Raw genomic sequence first — 24,704 nt, forward strand, 5'->3', positions numbered from 1 at the left:
TACATCAGAGCAGAGAGAGAGAGAGAGAGAGGGAAGGGGGGTAAATTACCTTCTGAAGGCTGTTTGGGTTCAGCTGCGTCTTGTCTATTATCTTAATTGCCACCTGTGAAGAGAGAGAGGGAGAAAAAAAAACAGCACAGAAAGTGAGCTCAACGGGACATAACAGCAGAGGAGGAGTGTGAAAAAGAGGAAGTGGGAGATGACACTGAAGTCAAAACACAGAAAAGGAAGACAGGATGTGTTCTTTTAAGACAGGAAAAACACATCAATTTAAGACTCTACAGCCAATCTGACGGGGGCTTTCACACAAACTCCTCGAACACGGCAAAGAGTGTGTGTCACCTTGAAAATCAGAGAAACAAAGTCGGTTAATTACAATGTACCTGAAGTAACCATGAGAAGATTGTAACCTTTATTTTAGAGTATTTTTTAAGAGGAAACGGTTACAACTTAAGTTAGTTTCTGCTGAGATTTCACACTTGCATAAAACTCCTGAAAAGTTCCTGAAGTGTTCAGGTTGAGCTGAATGTGTGAACGCAAACAGCTGAATTTTTCATTACGTTTTCTGAGTGAAGTCGGGGTGAACTGAAGCGAGAACACAGAAGGAAATACTCACTGAGGGAACGGGAAGGGGGTGATGATGTTTATATCATGTAACTGGAGCACGACCATAGACTGCACGACCGCTGGGATCTGCACGTACTTAAATTGCTTCATTATGTCCGACAGGAATGCCTCTAACTGCGAGGTGCATGTGTGAATAAGCAACTCGGGAAGATTTCAGACTGATGATCGGACTTAAAATCTTTTACAAAGCAGGTGAAATGCTCAAAGCAAGCCAGAGCTGTACCCAATTTTAATTAGTATCTTAAAACTTTATTCTAAACTGGTTTATAGCATTTGTATTGTTGTACATGTATTTTAATGTATCCTCATATCGTGTTCTGGGGTTTTATGTAACTGAATGTTGTACATTTTAATCTGTTTGTTTACACAAAGGCCAAACTGGGGACACGAGTTGGAAATTAGCAACAGCTCTATACTCTTTACGCAGCACATCAGTTTCATGCTTTGTATTGAAATTATGTTAAATTGCATTGTCCCTATTAAAATAAATTAACTCGGTCTGTGTGAAACTCTCTAGATATTTTCAGGAGTGAATATATGAAAACGGCTTAAGAGGGGAATATGACGTATCCAACTTCACTCTTGAGAGGAAAATCTGGTAATTTAAGACTGATTAACAATTAACAAAAAAACATCAGGGGGGGAAATGTGTAATGGCTGGTGCACAGTGTTAAGAAGAAGCCTGCTCTTTCTGTTCATCAATTATGCTCAGCAGAGACGGCTCGTCCTAAAAAACATCCACTACTGTCTCAAAGTTTGAGAGCGATAACTTCTTCAGTATTTGGAGCTGGTACGACTAAAACTCTGCTTCTCCTGTATGTTAATTAAAGAAATTTAAACAAGATTTTTATTCCATTTCCTTTGACTAACTTGAGAAGAGAAGTTCTTAACGCAGCTGAAACGCACGCTCTCTCTTCCAAAGTTTTAAAGTCTTAAATTGGCAAAGTTCTGAATTAGATTAGGAACTGAGTTATCACAGAATGAATAAACAGGACTGAGTGGAAGTCAACGCCAGCTCCTGGTACGTCACAGGTTTCTCACCTCACATTTCCGTGGGTACAAAAGGAGTATTGAGATGTAATGAAGCCCTGAACGTCAGCCCAGGAGTGACATTCCCTGCCAGAATCACAGAGACCAGCTGAAGTGGAGGGATGTGTAAAAAAAAAAAAAAACACCACTGGAACCGACTTTATCCTGTTTCAAAAGGTGCAGCAGCAAAAGGCTTTTTTTTTCTGTCATCCCAGTGTAGAGTATAGGGGTTTGGAGATAATCCTAAGAGTAGTCTAACTGACTTAAAGAGTGATTTAAGTATTTATAAACTCCGGCACAACCAGGGTATTTATAAATTGCGTCTGTAAATGACGACTAGACACTGGATTTCTTTTTGAGCCCGTGCAGTGGGTCCCGTCAGCCTGCAGCCAGGAAATAGGCAGGAATGGTGGCAACTTTATCCCTGAGGGCAAATACTGTATCTCCAATCATAGTACATACACCGGCAATGTTTGGATTTGCAACTGAAAAGAAATGCACTACACTTACTGTGCTCCAACACAACAAACTTCTCACTCAAAATCAGATACATTTTTCCAAAACGTCCTTCTCAACAACTGACCGCTCACTGCAAGAAATCAGAGTGAGACTTTGCTTTTGGGTAAAAGGAACATATTTGACTTTGACAAAAAGGTCTGTTCCTGTAGCAATCCTTTTCCTTATGTTGTGAGACCCTAGGAATGTGTTTGTCAGTAGAAAATCTCACATTTAAAAGGAATTAATTATTATCAGCAGCAGTTTACCAAAAGGATTAGTTGCAGCCAATTCTACAATTTATTTAGCAGACGAACATCAGAGAGTAAGAACAACTCAAGCAACGATCTAGAGAGGAGGAAACAACGTCAGGAAGTGCACACAAACAGCTTTAAATCTGATAAGACACACAGGTGCTGACAGACAGAGCACATGGGCGGAGCACTTTTTTAAAAATAAATGAAGTTAAGCGGCAAAAACCTGAAGCGATTTCAAACTTAATTTAGTGATTATTTTAATTTAGACAAAATAGGGTCAAGTTTAATAAACATTGAAATTGGGAGAACTTTAAAGCATAGTCATAGTCACTTTTATGGTGATAGTGGTGCAAGTGATTAGTATATTTAATAGTTTGTGCTGACATTCAGACACATATCAAAAGGCAGTATAGAGAGGGGTTTTTAATAAGCTACAGCTACTCCAGGTAGTATTTCATACGCTGTTTTCACATATGCACACCTGAAGAATACTAGACATTTTAGGGAGACTTCCCCTGAAATCTACCCGACTTGCTTGTCCACACACGCACCTCACAGCTGGAGGGGGGGGGGAATCTAAGGAGCCCAGACATAATGTTAAAAGAGCAACATGGAAGTGGTGGAAGAAAGAAAAAGAGTCGCTATAACGACAATTTTCAGCCTTTGCTATGTGTAGCTTGAAACATTCACAATATCAACAAAGAGCAGACAAGAACATACGCGCAAATAGACAACATAATAACGCCTACAGTTTCAAGAGGGTCCTCGATCCAAGGTCGGTGCTCGGGCCCTAATGAAGCACTTTCAGTAAGTGCATGGAGATGGCACGAGTTGGGTGAATTCAGTGTAGAGTCGTGCGCTGTTTGCAGGATATAAAGGTCATCACCCTCTCACACTCAAACGGTGAAGCTTCCTGATTATTTGTGTATATGCTGTGTTCTCACATCAGCTTAACCCAACTCCACAAGGAAAATTCAGCAAGGAAATAAATCTGGATAAAGTCTGAGTGAAAAATGTGGCTGATTGCGTTCACACATGCAGCTAACCCCAGGAAGTTTTCAGGAGTTTTGTGAGTGAGATAGCTCCAATATGTTAAACTCATCTAGGATATGTTTGACTTCTGGTCCTCAGTTTTTATTTGCATGCTCAGAAGAAATCCAAGACTAAGCTATAAATCTCAGCAGAAACTAACTTAAATCATGCTCGTATAAATTGTAAATTTTTTCCTCCTAATCCAAAGAAATAAAAGAAGGCAAACTTCTAATATTTACTTTAAGCACATTGAAATTAACCAGCTGTGTTTCTATAATCCCAAGGTAACACACATTGTTTTCTAGATTACAGGACTTTCTATTGTTGGCTGATCAATTCTTTAGGTTTATCGTTCACAAAGATATTTTTTTTAACTCGACATTGATCTACGCTGAGAGATATTAAACTTGAACACATGAAACTTGACTTCACAAAATAATCAGTGTGTGCGTGTCCAGCTCACCTCTCTGCCGGTGAGGATGTGTCGGGCCAGTTTGACCTTGGCGAAGTTGCCCTTGCCGATGGTTTTGAGCAGCCGGTAGTTGCCGACGTGGGGCTGCTGCGGCTCCTCGGAGCTACGGGATCGAACGCCGGTCCGAGCCGAGCGCGTGCTGATCTCCTGACGGCCATTAGTGTGAGACGTGTGCTGTTGAGAACGAAGAACAGTTTAGACGAGGTTCAGGTGGCGTAATCACACATTTCATCTACATGTATCAGCCGTGACTCATGTTGACCCGCTGTGATGAATCCACTTCGGCTCTGCAGGAAAAAACACTTTATTTATAGTTCTGCATCAAGACGAGGAGAGAAAGACGTTTCCACCAGTCACAGATGGCTGATAGAAACTGGAGCTTCCGCACAGTTTCCCTGATTCTTCGTCCAAATATCAAACTGCATGACGATGTTACAATATATATAGACCCATCAATACAGAACTAAAATACTGGAACAAACTTTAAAGAGGAAAGAAGCTGCAACCTCTGGTGCTGAAACATGAAGCCAGTGCAGAAGTGCCAAGAAAAAACTATAATCCCTCGAGTGTCTCTTTCAGGGTGACTCGGAAAAAACCAGGAATCCCCTTTAGCTCCCATATTCACATTTTCTTTTTTCTGCAGAAGTAATCATCTTTGTGGCCTGGTACAAAAGACACTTTTCATCCAAACTGCTCCAATTGTCAGTCCTCCAAGCGGGCGGCCTGGGTTCAAATCCAACCTGTGGCTCCTTAACTGCATCTCATTCCCCACTCTCTCTCTCTTCTCGATTTCTGACTCTATCCACTGTCCTGTTTCTAAAATAAAGGCCCAAAATAAATCTTAAAAAAACAACTAAACATCATCAATCTTCATAATTAAGAGGCGTGGTTAAACTGACAGGCGGACACGTTGCAGCTTGGCGTCTGCCTCGGCGTCACCTCTTCAACTTTTACTAGATTAATCCAAAGTTAGCATTTCTAACATGGCGACCAAACCGGCATATTTGAGCTTCAAAACTTCTCCTCAGAAATCAGCGGGTGACGTCTCTGAGCATACGTCCATGTTATTTTTTTTCAAATGTCCAACTCTGCCCTAAATTTGACAAATCGTCATGATCGTTGTTGTTGACATCTTGATTTCCTTTAAAAATGGGGATCCTGACCTTTAAAGTTCCTGTTCTCTCTCATGTTTTTTTAAGTTTGTTGGAAATTAGATACACAAGCAAAAACCTGTCTGTCTGAAAAGCTGATTTAGTTTTTTATGAAATGCAAAAGAATAGTGAAGGGTGAATAAATTCCTCGATGTCTAATATGACTCAATCAAATTACTGTTTTTCACAACTACAGCTCTTCAAAGACAGTTCAGCATGTTTAAAAAAAAAAAAAAAAACACAGGAAACCAATATATTCACAGCCCTGTAACCAGCTACAGCCTGCCCCTGAATAAATCGATTTCATTTCAGAATTTAACAACAAATACTCAAATGTGCTGGTAACATCCTTATGAGGAGAGATGGACTTGTTGTTGTTTTTGACTCAAATAAAGTTCACTTTCTCCCCTCGGATCGGATGCAGTGAAGAGACCCTCCCAGTCACTAGATTCCTCGTAGTAATGAAGGTCACGTTCACTCACGAGCAGCTGATCATTTAAAAAATGTGACTTGGTCTAAGAGCAGAGCGCTGTGCTACACGTGAGGACAATGTCTCTGCTTGTTTAAAAGTCTGCCTGATCTCTTCCTCTTTTTCTTGTTCTGTCTTGAACAGTAGCTGGTTAGCTTTTTAACCACAAACAACCGAGGGGGGAGACAGAAGCTCGAGGTCTTCTTTTTACTCTTCAGTGTTCTTTACTTCAGTGCATTCTTCTTTTGATTGCATGTGTTTGAAACATGACAAACTAAAACGCCAACAAACTGCAAAACTAAAATGTGTCATCATCTAGCTGGCAGTGTCTTTGAGTGTTATATCCTGTGGTGGAGATGCACACTTTCTGAAAACAGGAAGTGGCAGAGGATTAAGAAAATAAGGCTTCAAAAAGGTTACCAAGAGTTAAAAGGGTCAATCCATGACAGATGTCTTACTCTGTTTCTGTTCTGACTCTTCAACCACCCATCTCAAATAAGCATTTGCTTGTTAGAACAATATTTACAGTGCTTAGATAAGTGGCATTTGTTGAATAAATGGCAAGATGGCCGATCTGTGTTCTAAAAAACAAACTGAGAATCTGTTTACTGAGTCTGATTGGAAGCTAACGACGGCCTCACTGAGAGTTGAGCATCTCTGTAACGTTTTGTTTTAACCCGATCACAAAGGGAATATATTCAGGGTTGTGTAACAGAAATTGACAAACTCAGATTCTAGTCTGCATCTTTAACTGTGGATGAAGGTTAACCGCCCGTTGCAGCAGGACGAACATTAATGGTGTCGTGATTATGTGTGGTGCATATCTCTGACAGCACCACCAACTGAGGGATTGATTTTTTTGTGGGGTGTTGCATTCAAAAGCCCCCCCCCCCCCCCCGTGTCACAACAACTAATAAAGAAAGAAAAAACCTGATAGATACTCGGCGCGGCCTCGGTATCGACTGTCCTGCTGATGCCTCATTAGCTGTGGCAGTGCCCTCCGCCCCGCCCCGCCCGTCCCGACCGACCCACCCCCTCCCATCCCCGACATAACTGACCCCATTCACCCGGGAAATCATGAAAGGGAGGACAATGAAAGTGTGAAAACTAACACAAAAAGCTCCTAAGCTAGATTTAAATAAAGCCAGAACAGAGGTCGACCTAAGTGATGATAATAAGGTGGTCAAAATGTGAGATACTGCAATCCAATGTGTTTTTAAACATTCAAATCTTCTTATTTGATTTGAAAAGTACAGAAGCTTTAAAAAAAATCCTGATCTTAAGTCATGTTTTAACCAAACGGTGCTGAGAGTGAATGTGCAGGAGTTTACCTGTGAATTAAAAACAAGAAACTAACCAATAGTTTGAAGTTTAAAAATCTGGTATTGTGATAACTTTTAAACATCATCTTTACTTTATGCCTCCACTCCACATGAATCAATGAAAGAGATCAATATTTTAATTCTATGATATTATGCAGACACTACAGCTAAAATCAAAGTCGACATTAAAGTAAAAGTAAAATACAAAAGCAGCGACGAAACCACAGAATGTAGAAATCTCTCATTTTAAGAGGTTTAAAAGCAGAAAAACAGAGTTTAAAGTCTTTCTTGAGCAGCACGCACACTAAGCCACAAAAGGATTATTTTAGGACTTCTACAGTGATAGCAGAGGAGATAAAAATACCATCAACAAGGATAAGGTCACAGCAGAATATACTTGACACAACGCCATAAAAGACAAAACTCCCAGGGGGAAATTTAACTTTTTTTCCTAACACCATATTATCAGCCAACACGGAAAAAGCACAGACTGTATTTTGTACAAAACCACAATTTCCATTTTGCCCCAGCTAACAACTTTCTGTAACACAGACGAGGAAAATGATCCCCTCTGTATAATCTGATCCCTTCCTTTTCAGCGGTTACTCACGAGGCTGCGGTGTCTCCTGGCTGCTTGAGCGCCCGTCATGTTCAAACAGAATAACACTGTCTGCCCTGCTGATGATGCCCATAGAGAATCCCACCACAACACCAGATTTTCCCCAACTCTGAGCCCCGGATAACCACAGAGAGAGAGAGAGAGAGAGAGAGAGACAGAGCTGATCCTAGTCAAGCCGGCAACAGACCAACACACTGGAGACCAGATGTTGTCCTTTCAGAATAAAAGCAGTCAGTCAGGGGCTGTCACAGGCATGGAGACATCAGGACGGGGAACTTTTTGAATGAGTTTTTGTTGTTGTCACACAGCCGAACTCTTAAAGTGCCAGAGATGTGTCAACACACCTTGGACACCTTATCTTAGACTTTGTTTACTTAAGTTTATATATTGTTTAATCCTGCTGAATATCTGGATTACAGCTGTGATGATTCATTGTGTTATTTTCAACAACTGAATTCATCACCAGCAATAAAAATAAAATTGCTTGATAGCTACAAGAAATAAAATAGAAAATCTCAGCTTCCTGATTCAAGCTTTTTGAATTCCTCTCTTGCAGCAGACTGTATTTGAATCGTGGATGAGACAACGCTTCAGAAAAAGACAACCAAGAGGAGGAAATTATCATGTTAGAGACCCTGAAGCAATACATATGGGAAATAAAAACTTAAAGAATTAAGATTATCCAATAAGCTTAGAATAAAAAGAGACAACAGGAGCACTTCTGGTATCCCTCAAACCACCCGTGCTCATGGAAGGGAATACTTCAAAATAAGATGGAGGTAAACTTCAGGATGGTTTGAGAAGTAAGAAATGCCTTTATTTCCTGAGGCTAGAAACATTTCAAATAAACAAACTTTTTTTTTTCTTTTTTTTTGGTTTTAAGTTTTCCTCCACCTTTTTTTGAAGCTTCAAATTATCAGACTGTATAAAGCCATGGACGTAGTCTCTGTGACGTCGCCCATCTGTTTCTGAAGAGGCATTACGAAGCCAAGATTTGAAATGCTACCTCCACCAAACTTTCAATCAATCTAAAAACAGGCAAGTAGGTGACTTTGAATACCTTAAAAGCTCCTGGCAAACATGCCCACCTATCAGTCAACAAAACCAGCCCCTGAATGATGCCGTATTATGCAAATGAGTTAGTGATGTAACAATACACTATTACAGAAATTAGCTTTTGCAGCCAGCCCTCAGTGGACACTGTTGGAACAGCACTTTTTTTGGCCTAATTTTCCAACACCGCTGATTGCTACTTGGTTTGAAGCAGTCTTTGTCCAGCTTCTGAAGTCTCTGAAACTTTACCTAAAGGGATCAATAAAGCTTCTCTGCGTCTTATCGCCCTGCGTATTGTGTTTGTGCAGGATTAGTCTTATCTCCAGCTGACTCTCTCTCTCTCCTCCTACCGTGCTGAGTCACAAGATTCTGATTGTGATGATACCACATAAAGGCATCGAGTGTCTGTGCAGTTACATAGATGGGAGACCACAGCTAAAAGGTTATGTATGGTCATGTTAAAAATGAATGCAAATAGGTCAAGTATGAAGTTATACAATCCACTGAATGCAACAGGAACACCTGCCTAATGGAAACCCAGAAAGGGCTCCAAGAAATTAAGTTTGGGTTAAAATATCTTTAGAGTGAAACGGCATATAAAGTTGAAGGTAAAGTAGCTGCTCCTGCTGCAGGTTAGGGTATTTTATGGTAATAACATGTTTATAGCAGGGGTTCACATCGATACATTTCCTGTAAAAAGAGTTGCTGTTCTGTTGCACTGAAACATGAAGATTGTTACTTTTACGTCTAGGAACCATAAATGAAAGGCCAAAAACTTTCATGACAACAAAGCGCTTAGATCATTTATTTGACCTATATACCAAACATTTGTTGGTTTCAACATCATCAGCTTGGAAAGTGGAAACTATAACTACCATTTTAATGAAAACTATAGTCCATTCATAGGGTATCAGAAAATTGTGAAAATAATACATCATCGATACAGTAAACTGTCATCAGGGTAGATAAGGCCATGTAACCAAATTAATCTCGAAGAGTTTGACTAACAGCGGAAAAGAGAATATCTAAAGTCAACCGCAAAGCAAGAATTTAAATATAATGTCCACACTTTTAACTAGATTTTCTGGTTTTCCATATTTATTTTTCTTATTAAAAGATATCATGACATTTAAATTAAATTCTCAAGGAAATTTTACTGTATAAAACAGTCGCTTTAGGTACAGGAAAATGTTCACTGATATTGTTATTTCTTAATTTATAACTAAATTGAATATTTTAAATTACAAATATGCTTTGATTCCTAAATCAAAAGAAAAGATTAGTTTAATTTTGAAAATCTTGAACGGAAGCTCCATTACCGCTGCCTTGACAACCTCCTTTCAGACCGTTTCAGACAGGATATTCTGCTTGTCACGAGGAGGCGGGACTTCTGACGGTCCATATTTGGAAGCTGAACGGGTGAAACCTCTGAGTGACAGCCGGGTGAGCCAATAGGGAGCGTTAAGCGAATCTACTGTTGCCTGCCAGAACCAGCAGGCATAAGTACTGTAGTTTTGTTCGTGGCTGGGCCTAAATGTCCCGACTACATCCTAATTAACCATCAGTGACATCGAAACTTACCTTTCCCACAAAAAAACAAAAAAAATAGTTTTTATCTGTCCATTATCCCTTTTTGTAGATACTGCAATGAAAAATTTAAAGGGTGGGTTTGACGTACAGGATATGCTTGTTTACGATTTACCAACAAAGTGTGAAAAGATTGAACGCATCAAAACGCCACAACCTCAATTAAACGAACACCCTTCATTTCAGAGCGTTTCCATGGTTACAGCATATTTAACGAAATAAGCGTTTATACTTACACTTTCCGTCACCTTCTCGTTCACCGTCGGCAAAGGAGTTTTTGTTGACATCTTTTTATCCGTCCTTCTTCCACCAGTAGCCGACTAAAAAAAATAAAAAAATCCACTGAACCCTCCTTCAGTCCGACAGCTAAAAAAAAAAAAGTGAAATTATTGCTTTGCTTTGCAGCTCTCTCAGGGGGGAAACAGTCTCAGCATGGATCGTGACAATTTTCAAAACCAGACCGGACGTGTTAAAAGCCGAGCTCTAAACTGTTACGGACCAGAAGAAAAAAAAAGAACAGAAAATCCTCCTTTATAGTCTTGAATTCAATATTTACATGGTACAGTACACACAGTTCACGGCCTGAGGAGAGCAAAACGAAAATCAGTGTCCGTCTGTCCGTTTCGTGTTGGAGTCCGTGAAGCTAACTAAACTAACGTTAAGGCGCTGTCGGTCGCCGCTTCCAAAGATCGTCCCCCGGGGTTTTTTTATCCTCCACAAATACAAAACTGTGACTACAGACAAGTCATGGCGTCCAGTGCCAGCAGTAGGTAGTTTACACGGGGGGTTTAAAAGGTTTGGGCGGCTGAAATACTCGCCGTCGACTCGGTTTCTTCCATCTCCGACGGCCCAAAGTGAAGCTGGTCTGTCTGATTTAGGTGGGACCAAAATGGCTACTCAGCGGCTGGGCTGGATTAGGCTGCGTTTACGGACTCCTCACAGGCTCCGACACCAGAGCTTTATCAAGAGCAGTCAAACACAAAACAATCATTTCTTTATCGATTCATATTTTATTAAATTACTGTTAAAAAAAAACGTGAATAAAAACATTTCTCACATCTACGGAAGAGGGTTAGGTTATATTATATGTTGTATATTCAAATAATTCTTTTTTAAATTGTACTTTATATTCTATTTTACTGTATATATGTGTGCTAGTAATTTGAGTGTTTATTGCATGGCCTTGCGGAACAGTCTTTACATTTCACTGCACATCTGTGCAATGACAAATAAAAATCTTGAATCTTGAATCTTGAATCTAGGGCCAGGCATGAGGAATAATTATTGAGAGGAGGAAGATGTCGAGTAAAAGTGGAAATGTTGAGTAAAAACTGAAACAGAATTTCAGGAATTGAGTACAAAATTAACAAAATTGTATTACAACTTAATTCTCGACATTTCAACTTTATCTCCACACTTCGACTTTGGACCTTTTTCTCAAATAATTGAAAAAACATTCTTCCTCCTTCCATTGTTTATTTCTCATCTTTAGCCCTAATCCTCTTCCGTACATATCAACTAGCAAAGGTGAAAATATAATCTTCAAAGAAAAATGCTATTCAAATTAATTGAAAAGTCCAATAACGTTTTAAAAGTAAATAGGTGATTAACATCGTCCATGTAGAGCCAATTTGAGTTCATTTTATAACAACTGTGCAGCCTCAAAGTACGAGAATGACATATTATTTTCTCTTTTCGAGGTTACAATAAAGGTAGAGGAGTAAAAAGTTCTATTACAACCTTTAAATTGTACTTCAGTAGAAATAGGACATTGCATTATATGGAAATAATTATAAGCAGGAGTCATTCAAGTTTGAATTGAAGTACAGTAGGTAACGGTTGTTCATAAGATACAGAGAGAGAAGTGGGGAAGGAGCCACAGGTTGGGCTTGAACCCTGGCCGTCCGCCTGGAGGACTATAGCCTCCGTACATTGGAAGTGACCTAACCTTTAGGCCATCAGCGCCCCTGAACTTCAGTCTTAAATTGCTCTTTTCCACCCAGAACAATTTACAGGAGGATAAAATAGACATACAGTTAAAAACAAAGGACAACAAAGCTGAACTAAGATAAAATAAACACATAACTATAATAAATGTATAGATATATTTTAAATAGATTCAGCTGTAGTTATATGTAAATAGCCTAAATAAACAACATCACACAATGTCTATACAAACCATAAACAGCACAATAAAAAAATGCAATAACACAGAATTCAAAAAGTGCTTTGACAAATATTGAGTGATGAATGTAAAAGATTCCTTTATATACGTGAACAAGTGAATCATCTACATTATCAGTATGTCTGCATGTAAAAAACGTTTTAACTTTTTAGTTTTAAGCTTTTATTGTCATTTTGTAGGCTGAATCAAACATTTAAAACTATATCAGATGGATATTTTCTCCAATAGAGTGACATATGTTCAATTAAACCTTGGTATTAGATTATAAAATGTAAAAAATATTAATATTAAATGTTCAATTTGGATTTTGGGGGAGTTGTATTAAATAAGGAGAGGATTTATAGAGATTATAATGTATGAAATTCTCTTATTTTAGAGATTTCCTTTGTAGAATTTGCATGTTCTCCTCGAGGCGATTACACACATTTAGTGTGATTGACAATAATTATATATCTTATCTAGTAGATTTAAAAAGTAACAATGTCAATGCTCGTTTTATCACAAACTGGGATTACACGGAACCTAGTGTGTTGAATCTTGATGTTTATATTTCCGACGGCGCGTGAACGCAGCGTCAGTGTGTCCAGCTGAAACGGGTGGAGGAAGTGAGGAAACCGGCTGACCTCAATCCCATTGGACCAAAAGTACAGAGAGGGCTGTCATCAGTCGGGAGGAAACGTCTCTGTGGGAATTTATTCAGCTTCAAAGGAAACACAGTTTTTTTGTTCTCGTTCGTTCATTCACAAACACAGATTTAAAAACGAGGAAACAGAACAACAAGACATAAACCCCTCCTTCACACCTTCAGGCGAAACTGTTCAAATGTTTGAAAATTTAACTTTCTGTATTTTTGGGACATCATTTACTGAAAACACAACGCTGAGAAAAAACTCACTTCATTAAATCAATTACTGTAATTGCCATTTATGACATTATTGAATTGGATTCTAGCTTCTAAAAAGTAAAGATTTTTTAATAAATCATTTTATTTATTTTTGATATTTATTGTTCATAAGACATGTGTTGAGAAGTTTTCCCTTGTGGTTTGTTGTGATTACATTATCTCTCCATTAATGAGGAGAATATAATCAGATTTATCTGCAACAACACCTGGAACATGCGGCAATCTGATTTGTTTTTAATTTTTTAATTTAAAGTTTATGTAACCAGAAAAAAACTTATTGAGATTAAATAATCTCTTTTAGGCAGCAGCACATTTTGACCAATTTATAGACAAATACAACCAGTGGTGTATTGCAGTGTACACACAGGTTTATGGAGTATAATCACTTTTGTTTCAGTCTCTATAGAGTATACCCACGTCTAAATCTCCTCTGATTATCACCATTGATTGATTGACAATATTCATTAGTATGCTGCATTTTTGTTCCTGTAGTGGTGAAAGGCTGACCCTTCTTACTGTGTCTCTAATTGGAGAGTAGTTTTACATGTCACTGTTTATAAGAGAGGTCTTAAACCCTGCTGCACGGCGCCACTTAAAAAAACATTTGGAGGATAAATCAAGAGTATACCCACTTCTTTAGGCTCCACTTCACCACTGTATACAACACATTACACAACTCACAAATATCCATAGTGACAGAGCAGAAAGTCATTATTAGTCAAAGCATCTACAACCTGATCGGCTTCCTCATTACACTTCAATCTATAATTCACAAATCACCCTTTATCAGACGCTTTCATCCAAAGTGACGTACTTCAGAGAGTAAGAACAACACGAGCAAGGATCCAGAGAGGAGGAGACAACGTCAGGAAGTTCCAACGAACAGCTTTATGTCTGATCAGACACACAGGTGCTGACAGGAAGTGACCAGAGGCTGAGCACAACATCGACAGCTGTTCTAATCAGCATCAAAATCATCCTAAATATCGTCATCATCATGAAGGTCGTAGGTGTTCATAAAGAGCTGGGTCTTTAGCTTTTTCTTAAAGGTGCAAAGAGACTCAGCAGATGGAATGGAGTTTCCACCACCGGGGGGCGACAGAGAAGAGTCAATCTGCTTTTAAGATCATTCAGAGACCAGTTCCCCCAGACTCAAATCCTCCTGCTGCAGGACCTAAAACTCCCCGAGTTAAGACGCACTTTGGGGACACATAAGAATGAGTGTAGAGTCTGGGTGTCATCTTTCTTTAGGATCATGTGTTTCAATATATTCAGTGATTCAATGTCTGATTTCAGTGGATGTCATTTCTTGTGCTTCTCTAAATGTTCCTAATGGTGTTTCAAGGACTTTGAACTGCTCGATGTATGAGCGGTGCTTTATGGATAAGCTTGATTTGCCTATTTACAGCTTCCCCCCCCTAAAAAGTATTATCTCACTCTCTTTTGAAAGTTTTTTGCATTCAGTACAAAATATGGATGACTGATATTTGAAGCTCACCTTGAACAACATACTAAATACTTTTTACAGAAACTTAAAATAGAAGAATCATGAGTAAACACTACATGTTTATTATAATTAGTGTTTTACATTCCTGATGCAAAAGCTGGCACCACTTTTAATTTGTTCACACACGGCTGAGTAGCTTTAGCAACATTTAAATAAAATGTAAGATTAGTAAAAAACTGACTAATAACTTAAGCTCTCAATCAGTGTTAGCGTAAAGTGCACACTGATTCCTTCAGTATAAAGGTGCCATATATTGAAGTTATCGTCTATTATCTAATTATTTAGCTCTGACGTGATCGCTTAAGACTCGACAAAGCCATCTTCAATAAACTGAAAGTGTTCCCATGTGCACACCTTGAGAATAAAACCGTCTCATATCTGCAGAAACCCAAGTGAGGAAAGTCATAACAGCGTCATAGAAAAGGTTGGGACTGTGGTGGATAGCAAAACATTCATTCTTTATTGACTGGAAAAATACAGGGACCAAAAAAATAAAATAAAAGAAGAAAGAAATGTGCAGTCAAAATGTTCCCCAAACACCCATGATTAAAATCCCCAAAGCGACTTCATTTCATCAACTGAATACATCTCAAAATCACAGAGTTAATGTGCAGCAAGTAAAGCGCTATGTTAAGTCATGCCACGAAGCAGGGGGAGGGGCTTGGAGGAGGAGGAGGAGGAGGAGGAGGGGGGTGAGTAAAGGAGGGAAAGGCAAGCCGTTTAGGTCGTACAGGGAACCGTGAGCCAAAGCCACAACACAAGAAAAGCTTCATCATCATCATCATCATCCGGGTCTTTTAGATGGCATCGATGTCAATGTCGTCCTCCTCTTTTTCAGGCGTGTCTGGTTTCACGGTCTCCACTTTGAGCTCGCGGGCGGAGGACGAGTACACCACCTGAGGAGGACAAACACAAAACAGCAGAGTTAAAAAAAAACATAAAGTACACTGTTCAAGGAGTTTGAGACTACAGCTTCAGAGTCACAAATATAACACTTTGAACATTTAAATATGAATAATAATACGACGCCTTAGAGTCAGACTGAGGTTCAACACAACAACAAAGTAGCGATGGCGCTCCCTGAGGTAAACTATAAATACAATAATTCAAGGCTCAAACATTTTAAAAAAAGTATAAAAACTGATTTATGAACCCACAAAATAAAAGATAGAAAATGATTAAAGTTTCTACATATTAACAACACTTTGAAACAAAGTGATCCGTCCGTTACCTCAACGTTCTCATCGTCCTCCTCCTTTTCTTCCTCGCTGCCCTCGCTCTCCTCCTCGGCCTCCTTCAGCCACTTGACAAAGGGAGCCGCCTTGCCGTGGATCTCTTTGGCGAGCTCCTTGGAGACGTACTTCTTAGAAACCTGGAGGAGAAAACAGTCAGGTCAGGGTTTGTGACAAAGCTCCAACAAACAACGACAAAGTGTGTGTTTTACACCCAATCAACTCTTGTTGTTTTGATCTCTTCATCCATAGTTCAAGAGGTTTATAAACTCTGCAGAATGTCTGAAACATTAGCGATACAAACATTGCTGCTTGGAGTCAGAGCTCATAAGTATAGCGGGGCACAGGTCTGTTTATTATAAAGGCTAATTTACATATTAAGCTGGACATTTATTTAGAAAAACAAAACCGTTCACAGACGTTAAATTTAGTTTCTGCTAACCAAAAAAAGCGCTCTAACATGGTTAAGATGACTTGCAGATTACATGAGCAGGAGCAAAACGCTTCCTGTAGTTAAGAGAGTTCATTTAATAAAGAGCCAAACGCCCCGTCTCTGTGCCGGGCGCTTTTATTGTGAAATTCTGCATAAACTACATGAAGGTACTTCCAGAGAAGTGGTGACGTCTCATAAACGTTTTATTATTAGTAGATCTTCAGCACAGACACGGGGGTGATTTTGCCTCTTCTAAGTCGTCATGTCCTCTTTAAGAACTCAAACTTAAATGTTTGATGAACTTTGTCCACAACTGCTCATAACCGTCTCAAGACTCAACTATTTACTTTCTGTATGATCGCTGCTCCACATACGATTGAAGTTTGACTTGATTTCGGCATCAGAGAGCTTTAGACTCTTGTATCAAGATGTAATAGTTTTTTATAATGATGTCTGCACTCAGTCCCACCTTCTCCGCCCAGGCGAATATGACGTCCTCCTCCAGCAGGTCTGCATCGAACAGATCTTTGAGGATGAGCGGAACCCGAGCCAGCAGCTGGACCTGATGCAGCTTCACGACGCACTCGAAACCCCCCAACAGGTACTTCTGAGCCTTCTTGTTGTTGTGGCAGAACTGAGGGAGAGATCCAATCAGGAAGCAGGTCATGAGACAATCATCACTCACTGATGTCATAAAGAGGAACAACAGAGTTAACACGTCTCAGGCGGACAAAGGGAGGTTACATTCGATATACAGCGAGCTAGCAGGTGCAGGAGACATGTTTTAGTTTCCATCATCCTGAGATAGAGTGATTCAAGCTTACTCGCAGGAAGTGGCGTTTGTACTTCTTGATTTGGTCGCGGATGTTCACGTCAAAGAGAAGCTCGCTGAGGATCAGGGGGCCCATGGCCTTCACATCCAGACGCTCCGCCTCCGCCAAGATCTCCTTATCAGCTGCGTCGATGGTATTACTCTCCTTCTTATACTGGAAATAGAAAAACAGCAGAGTTCAATAGAAGCCCCATGTTCAAAATGTAAGAATCAACTTGATGATCCCAAATCGTTTGTGTATAACTGAAAGAAACAGAGAATACAAATTAAGCCTTTAGAAACGTGGAGATGTCTAAAATCAAGGTGTTTGTTTTCTCTTACAGGTGGTTCTTTTTTTCAGACTGACTCGCAAGAAAAAGTTAAATACTGCAGTGTGAGTGATCGTCTACTACCCGGTAACCCTTGGTTACTGCTTCACTGACGTCAGAATGTGACTCTAGTGTCTCCTTTAATAAAGAAAGTTCTCTTTCTGAATCACTTTACAAACTAATGGATGTCATCAATTCATTTCAAAATCATCTTCTACAACTCGAGATTAACCAAACTACACTGTTATATCTCCATGCCTGTGATAATATTAAGGTCGCTGCAATTTTAAAAAAATCCAATGTAAGACTTTTTAAGAGCCACACAAAGAAAAACTAATATCTCTTTGCCCCAGATTCCATGTGGGACTCATCGGCTTTGATTCCAGTTATATTTCATTTTAAACAAATCTTGCAAGTGGCCTCAATCATAGTTCCCTCTGCCAACCACTCCCTGTTTTGTTCTTCTTAAAACCAAATTTCCTTAATCTTGCATGCCTCCATCGTTCTCTCTTCTGAGGAGTTTGTGGATGTGTAAGCAATGTGCTGCTGAGAATGAATTGTCATGTGAACAAGCAAACGCTCAAAAAAAAAGAAAAAAAAGATTAAAACTCAAAACACTGACTGGACTGTGTCGATTTGAAAAAGTACTCGTGTCTCAATCAAAGCCTCACAAGTACAACATACGACTTTATGACCTTGTAATTAAAGTAAGATTTTTTTAAGGACGCTGGAACACAGAACTGATGTTGTGAATAAAGTCTAGTGTACGATAATGTGCAGTCAGGGAGCCCTTACTTTGACAAAATTGTAGAAGAGGTTGACCCTCTCCTCCAGAGGCTTCTCCAGGTCCTCGCTGAGCGTCAGGTTCTTGGCGTGGTCGCTGATCTCCTCCATTCGACGCCGCTGCGCCTCCTCTGTAGTCTCCTCCGCCCAGTCCTCATCATCGTCGTCTCCATCCTGACAACCAATCAGAGTAAAGAAAGATCAGCGATTTAAAAGAAAAGAGATCTTAATGCTGGTTTGTGGATACACTGATTAAAAGGAAACGCAGTGATGACTAAAAACTAAAACAAGATATTTAAGAGATCAAATGTAAAGACCTCACAGCTTAATCAAAAAGATTATCAAGCTCATTTCAGGAGGACGGCTCTGAAGATTCTCCTTCTGGCAGAATAATTTCCTTCGGGATAATAAAGTTCAATCTGATTTGAACCGAGCAAAAGGACGAAACAAGGATTAAATAGACTAAGATATTGTAACTGAGACTCCTCCTCAGTGTTTAGTATTTCTAAAGGTGAAAAAGAAGTCGTTGCTTTGTCAGAGATCTCAGAAATAAAAAGTCCACTGATTGTTCTGATAAAGACATACCAGTAGAAAGATTATTGCTGATAGGTGTTATTTCATCGGGGACTAATCGATAATCTTGATTTAGAACAAACTACCACAACAAAGTACAACTACATTGACCAGTGAGAAACACTGGTACATAGGGACCTCCTGGTTTGTTTGAACTGATTGCACTGTTCCAACAACAAACTCACAGTGACCTCTGGACCACATGTCGTCTGCTGACTCTCAGTGAAACAGCAAAAAACATGAGTAGGGGTCTGTGTTCAAGAGTCAGAAGAAGCTTCAACAGAAAATCAATTTGGAGTGCTGATAAAACTGATCACCGTCTTGTGGTTATTCAAAGTTCAAACAGTAAGCAAATAAGGTGCAACATGTCCAGGAACAATCTCCAGGCTGTGTGACGAGCTGCTGAGAAACTCTCACATGTGCTCGTACCGCTAAGTTAAAACGCAGCCTAGTTTGAACATGATTTTTTATTTAAGTTAAAGAGTTTACTCAACACCAACACTTTATGTGCACACGTTACATCTTCAATCTTCAAGCTCTTTGTAGGTGTTCAGTCCTCTGTAACATACGGATGTCATGGTGATCGTTTTGATTTTGTTTCACTTGGAGGATCAGCAGTGTGTTCTCTGTGACTGATTACATCACTTAGCAGCTTTTGTTTTCTGTGAACTCAGATCATTTCATCCTCTGAATAATACAGAACCTTGTTGCAGCCACTCAATGTCACTGTTGGTATTTCACACTAACTGTAAACTTTAGCGATCACCTCAGCATAATGCTTTTTGATATGTTCTTTTTTTTTACATTTATTTATGCCTTTATTTCTCAGAGATAGAACAGTGGATAGAGTCAGAGAGAGAGTGGGGAACCATGCAGGAAAGGAGCTACAAGTTGGATTCAAACCCGAACCGCCTGCTCTTCAGGGATTAAGCCTCTGTACATGGGTCGCGCACACTAACCGCTAGGCTACCATTTATTCATATTTTACGCTTCTGTTTTGGTTTGTGGATTAATGGCAGTCGACACAGGTTATTTTCAGCTGAAAAAAAACATTTTCAGAGAAAACTAGAGCAGAGAGGCAGCACTCTAACAATATAGCATAAAAAAAAAAAAAAAAAAAAAAAAAAAAAAAGCTTTTCACTGATAGTCACATGAAGTTTAAGGATCATTTCTGCGACTAACTTTTGGTTCGTTTGGACGTTACGATGAATTAGATGAATTTAACGTCACCATGGTAAATCTAAACAATGACACACTAAGTTACAAACGTACTGGTTTCAGTGGAGGGTGTCGCCTTAGCACCCAAATTTAAGAGTGAACTTCTACATAAACTGGTGCAACAGACCACCGATCCCGAACTAGTCTCTGATTGGTTCAAAAAGCCCATCAGGGCATCATGTGAGGGGGGGGGAGGGAAAACCCACCACAGCCTGAGGCGCATCGATGTTGTCTGGGTTTCCAGCCTCTCCGCTTCCAGAGCCGTTCTCCTTGTCCTTCTTGCGGTTCTTCTTCTCCTTCTCTTTCTTTACTGATGCGGATCCACTCTCAGCCTCTGGTTTTTCAAGAAGCAAAAGGAGCGGTTAACATTCCTGCATGAGTTTAAGTTCCTGCTGTGTTTAAGCCAAGAGGATGCAGGGTCACCAACTCTGTTTTAACTGAGCAGCAGTTGATGAATAATTAAACATTAACTTTATGGATGGGGGGGGGGGGGGGGGGGGGGGGGGGGATGGTCAAATGAAGAAAGGTAAGATGAAGGGGGAAGACAAATGAGAAATACAGAAAGATGTTGAAGGATCGGGACTGTAGGAGAAGAAACAAAAACAAATACATCCGAGAAAAAAACAAAAAAAAAGGGATACAAGCTCTGAAAACAGAAGTAAGTGAATCCTGAAAGAGTTCAATCTCACCTGGTGGGTTTTTGAGGATGAACGTGCAGAGTTTGTGTCTGGTGTCGAGCATGCCGCGGTATCCACAGGCTTTACAGGAATTGCCAATGGTTTGTTTCTTGGGATTGATATGCTACAAGAAAAACAAATTCAATCTTATTTAGAACAAAATCCCTATTAGAAAGAAATACTTTAATAATACCTGATCTCGTTTTTAGCTAATCTAAACCTCAAGAAACCTCTGTTATCCTCTTAATCCCCCCCCCCCCCCACACACACACACACACACGATGCTGTGAAATACTAACCAGATCAGTTTCAGGGTTGTCACACTCGGGACAGAGCACAAATTTTCTGATGAACCCATCAAGCATGTCCTGCAACTTGTTCGCCTCGTGGGATCCGTTGACGATGTAACGGTCGTTTTTGGTATCAAACTGGGTCTGCGCACCGAGTTCACAACCAAAAAACTTGGTCGGGTCTGCGGAGAAGATCAGAAGACGCACAATGATGAGAAGAGAAGTGAGGAGAGTGTAGCATGTTGTCAGACAAAAGCTAGAGGTGGGTAAACTCAGAAAAGTGGATGGCCTGTCTGTAATTATTAATGAAAGAAACTTAACAAGTCATGACAGAGTCAATATTTATAAAAGACCTGAAGTTAATCTAGCCTTTGGTTGATGGTGAGGCACAGAGTGTTACTTACATGTTGGAGGCCTGTTCAGTGCCTTTGCAACATCAACCATGTTGACAATGACCGTCTTGATTCCATTGCCTTTGCCTTCAACCTGCACAAAGAAAAACAAAAAAACATGCAGACCATCAACATCCAAACCCAAGAGGTTAGAGCTGTGTTCTTTCCTTTTCTGTGATAGCTTTTTAAATATCTGAAACTGTTTTAACAAACGCAGAAATCTGCATCGGTGGGTTACCTTGGCAATCAGACGGGGCATCTTGTAGCGATAGAACTGGTCTGACACGCTGCGGTTGACGTTGACAGACATTTTGGCTGGATGTTAGCACTATCAGTAAGATAAAAGGATCTTGGTTGGGGATTTTTCGGGATCTTCTGTCTGGAAAAGAGGGGATGACATAAACGACTGCAAGCGCGCTCGGTCTCTGACATGAAAAACGCTGTGCCGCTGTGGCCGCAAGCTCCTTGCTTGAAGGCTAGATTTCCACCACACAGGTTCCAACGGCTGCGCAACAGCTCTGAAAGAGGAGAGGGACGAGAACCATTAATATTCAAAAAGCATACAGGTGGAGCCTACTTGAATAACTAGACACCAGGATTAAATTTGTGTAACTTTTTTTTTTTTTTTTTTTTTTTTTTTTAAATCAGCACAAAATGGTGTTTTCCACGACATCTTTTTAAACAAAGCTGTTTGACAAGTTTTCTCCAATATTCAGAGGAATCCTGGAGATAGTTACTAAATGATATATACCGGTACTTGTTGATACTTTTTTAGTCTCTGATCTGGTTTCCAACATTCCTGTTGACAGGCAAATCTAAGCAAACTAAAAAGTTTGACCTTTTGACAGTTGGTCAGGCGATATCAATAACTTGAAGATGTAATTCAGGCTAGTCGTACTTATTGGTATTTACAGCCCTGATTTGATTATCTCATGTATTTAGTAATTAGTCTGGTTCAACATCATTAATAGATTCCTTTGCTGAATGATGATTCTTGATGACTAACACCAGCCTGGACTGAGTTATGACACAGGTGTGTCAATCCAGAGACTCTCAGACAGCTGAGGGATATTTCAGACTTCCTTAAACAGAAATGTCTCATTTTAAACAAGTTTGGGCAGATATATATATTACTGCATTGTCGGATAGATTACAAGTTTAAAAAGACTGAGTAAAGCCTTCTGAGCTCAGAAATACTGCTGACGGGATCAAATCCTGCAAATATCCATGTGATCCAACAGTGAACAAACACGACAGATTAGCCGGAAGAATAAAAATAAACCCCCGGCCAGTAAACTGGCAGCTTTTGTGGGCATATACGTGCAAAAATTGTTTTGTGAAAGCCCTTTGTCTTACATGAGGGCCCCTGGCTTTAGTCGCATAAGGCCTTCTCTTGTTATTAGGTCAAAAACAGGAGGCCTAGCAGCTGCCAAACATCTATCCCCCTGCTGACGCCTTTAATACCAAATAGCTGGTCTGTCTGTACACGTTATTTTCTCAGCCGTGTCAGTGTGATTCGACATGAAAATTAATCACAACTGGTGTGACAGTGTCCAGGGGGCTGAGCTGCTTCAGAAGGGCAGAGGTCGAGCCTATTTCAGTAGGAGGCTAACGTAGCTTAGCTGGCTGCTTGGTGCAGAGTGCGTCATACAGTCACTGCAAACACGAGTGACGGGACTGGGAGACGCCATTTTGATACAGTGGCAACAGAAAACATGCCATATTGCACAATAAACGCTGACGATAGACAAATTAAATGCAGCCACTATGTAAGCATGGTTGTCTTACACTTAAACATGTCATGAAACTTACCGTTTTCGCAAAACAAAGACATAAACACAACGCTGATCGTCCAAGAGCCGCAGTGAACGGTGGTCGATAGCTGGTGCTGGTGTAGAATTGATTGCAGCAGGGCTTCTTGATGGATATGTGGCTCTCAAAGATGCACAGTCAAACACCCTAAAGCGTCCAAACAGTGCAGGTGCCAGGCTCAGAGACAAACGGGGGTGATCTGGAACGTCCTCGGGGTTTTGGCGACCTTTGAAAGAAGAGGCGTATTGTTATCTCCCAAAGCGACAAACTGCAGTCCACCCACCCCCCCCCAAAAAAAAAAAAATCGCTAACGTTAGCATCATCACCAGGTGGGACTGTCGGGTGTTTCTTTAGAACGTGGCCGTAGTCATAGCAACTATCGAACGTTCCGTTATAACGTCATAGCAACAATCGAACGTTCCGTCATATCGATATGTAATCAGATATGTGGCGTTCACGGCTACGAGCTGACTGACCGAAGTTACCGTTACACGTGTTACGTCGTCAAATTCCCCCTTAAAAAAAACACAAAAAAAACCACTCGTGTTGGCGTTTAAAATACGTTTTCGTGGAGGTGTCGTGATCCCTTCAAGGTGATAACGAGTAAACTCCACGACTAAATATAGAGTCGCCGTTGTAGTCTTGTCCGTTACATAAACAGCCTCGGAGCTCCAGGAAATAGCCGGACCCCCCCCTGAACGTCCCACAGCAGCTAACGCACTTAGCCGAACGCTGACGACGACGCGGGTGAGGAACGATAAAGGGGAACGAGTTAGTATCTTTAACATCGGTTAGTTAGCTACATTTTCTCAGTGTTAAATAATCACCATCGATGTGAAATCCATGTCAGGCTGTGTTGAGGGATATGTGATGAAATTATTGCGCATCTTACCTCTCGAATGTTCTCCAACTGCTGCTACTCACGTCGCTTTAACTGACAAACGTCAAGCTCGCGGTTACGCATAGATCGTTAACTTCCGGTGGTGGCCCCCTTTTCAAAATAAGGACAATAATTTAAAATATTTTTTTATTAGGTCGATTTTTCGAGAATACACAAAATGTCACCCTATTCTTGACATTTCAACCTTTTTCCTCAAACTGCATAGTGGGGAAAAACAACCTCTCTCCTATATTTATTTGTTTCTCATGTCTGGTCCCAATCCTTTTAAAGAAAAAGTCACCTTAATCTTGTGATTTTTATTTTTTTTCTCAACATTTAAATTTTATCCTTGAAATCGAAAACATTTCAAATTTCTTCTTGACAATATGACAACATTTTGACTTTATTCTCCAAATTTTTACTTTTTTCTCAACATTTCGACTTTATTCTAGAAATTGTATTTCACCCTGTTCTCGAAATTTCGATTTTTTTTTTTCTCAACATTTTAACTTTTTGCCTCAAAAGTTTGACTTTATCAGATTCCTCTTATCTATTTCTTTATTAT

The 24,704-nt window shown here is 39.9% G+C and overlaps 2 protein-coding genes across 32 annotated transcripts in view; both read right to left on the minus strand.

Annotated features, from left to right (window-relative positions):
* Window positions 1-11,024, minus strand: part of mark3a (MAP/microtubule affinity-regulating kinase 3a) — a 58,053-nt gene extending 47,029 nt beyond the window's left edge. For 6 of the 30 annotated variants that reach the window (XR_010669067.1, XR_010669066.1, XM_065966023.1 and 3 more), the window contains exons 1-3: window positions 10,350-11,009; window positions 3,904-4,086; window positions 50-103 (exon numbers count right to left, since the gene is read on the minus strand). Coding sequence is in view for 28 of the 30 variants with exons in the window: in XM_065966023.1 (XP_065822095.1) it covers window positions 50-103; window positions 3,904-4,086; window positions 10,350-10,400 (288 nt within the window). In the remaining 2 variants the exon portion in view is untranslated. Of the gene's footprint in view, window positions 1-49; window positions 104-3,903; window positions 4,087-7,464; window positions 7,616-10,349 lie in introns of those variants that run through there. The other 24 variants (XM_020649665.3, XM_065966032.1, XM_020649655.3 and 21 more) reach the window with 6 other exon arrangements.
* A 4,122-nt stretch (window positions 11,025-15,146) lies between these two features.
* Window positions 15,147-24,268, minus strand: eif5 (eukaryotic translation initiation factor 5). Of its 2 annotated transcripts, none has more exons than XM_020649693.3 (12): window positions 24,152-24,268; window positions 23,260-23,485; window positions 21,686-21,965; window positions 21,460-21,541; window positions 21,065-21,237; window positions 20,778-20,889; window positions 20,295-20,422; window positions 18,310-18,471; window positions 17,199-17,360; window positions 16,844-17,008; window positions 15,941-16,081; window positions 15,147-15,605 (listed from the first exon to the last, which is right to left on the minus strand). In XM_020649693.3, the coding sequence occupies exons 3-12, from the start codon at window positions 21,755-21,757 to the stop codon at window positions 15,507-15,509; spliced, it is 1,296 nt and encodes a 431-aa protein (XP_020505349.1). In that variant the 5' UTR covers window positions 21,758-21,965; window positions 23,260-23,485; window positions 24,152-24,268; the 3' UTR covers window positions 15,147-15,506. The 2 variants fall into 2 exon arrangements, with proteins under 2 accessions (XP_020505349.1, XP_020505350.1); XM_020649694.3 differs by having other exon boundaries at window positions 24,087-24,223.
* Window positions 24,269-24,704: the final 436 nt, after the last annotated feature.

Source organism: Labrus bergylta, chromosome 18 (assembly GCF_963930695.1).
Source record: "Labrus bergylta chromosome 18, fLabBer1.1, whole genome shotgun sequence".
NCBI classification, from domain to species: domain Eukaryota; kingdom Metazoa; phylum Chordata; class Actinopteri; order Labriformes; family Labridae; genus Labrus; species Labrus bergylta.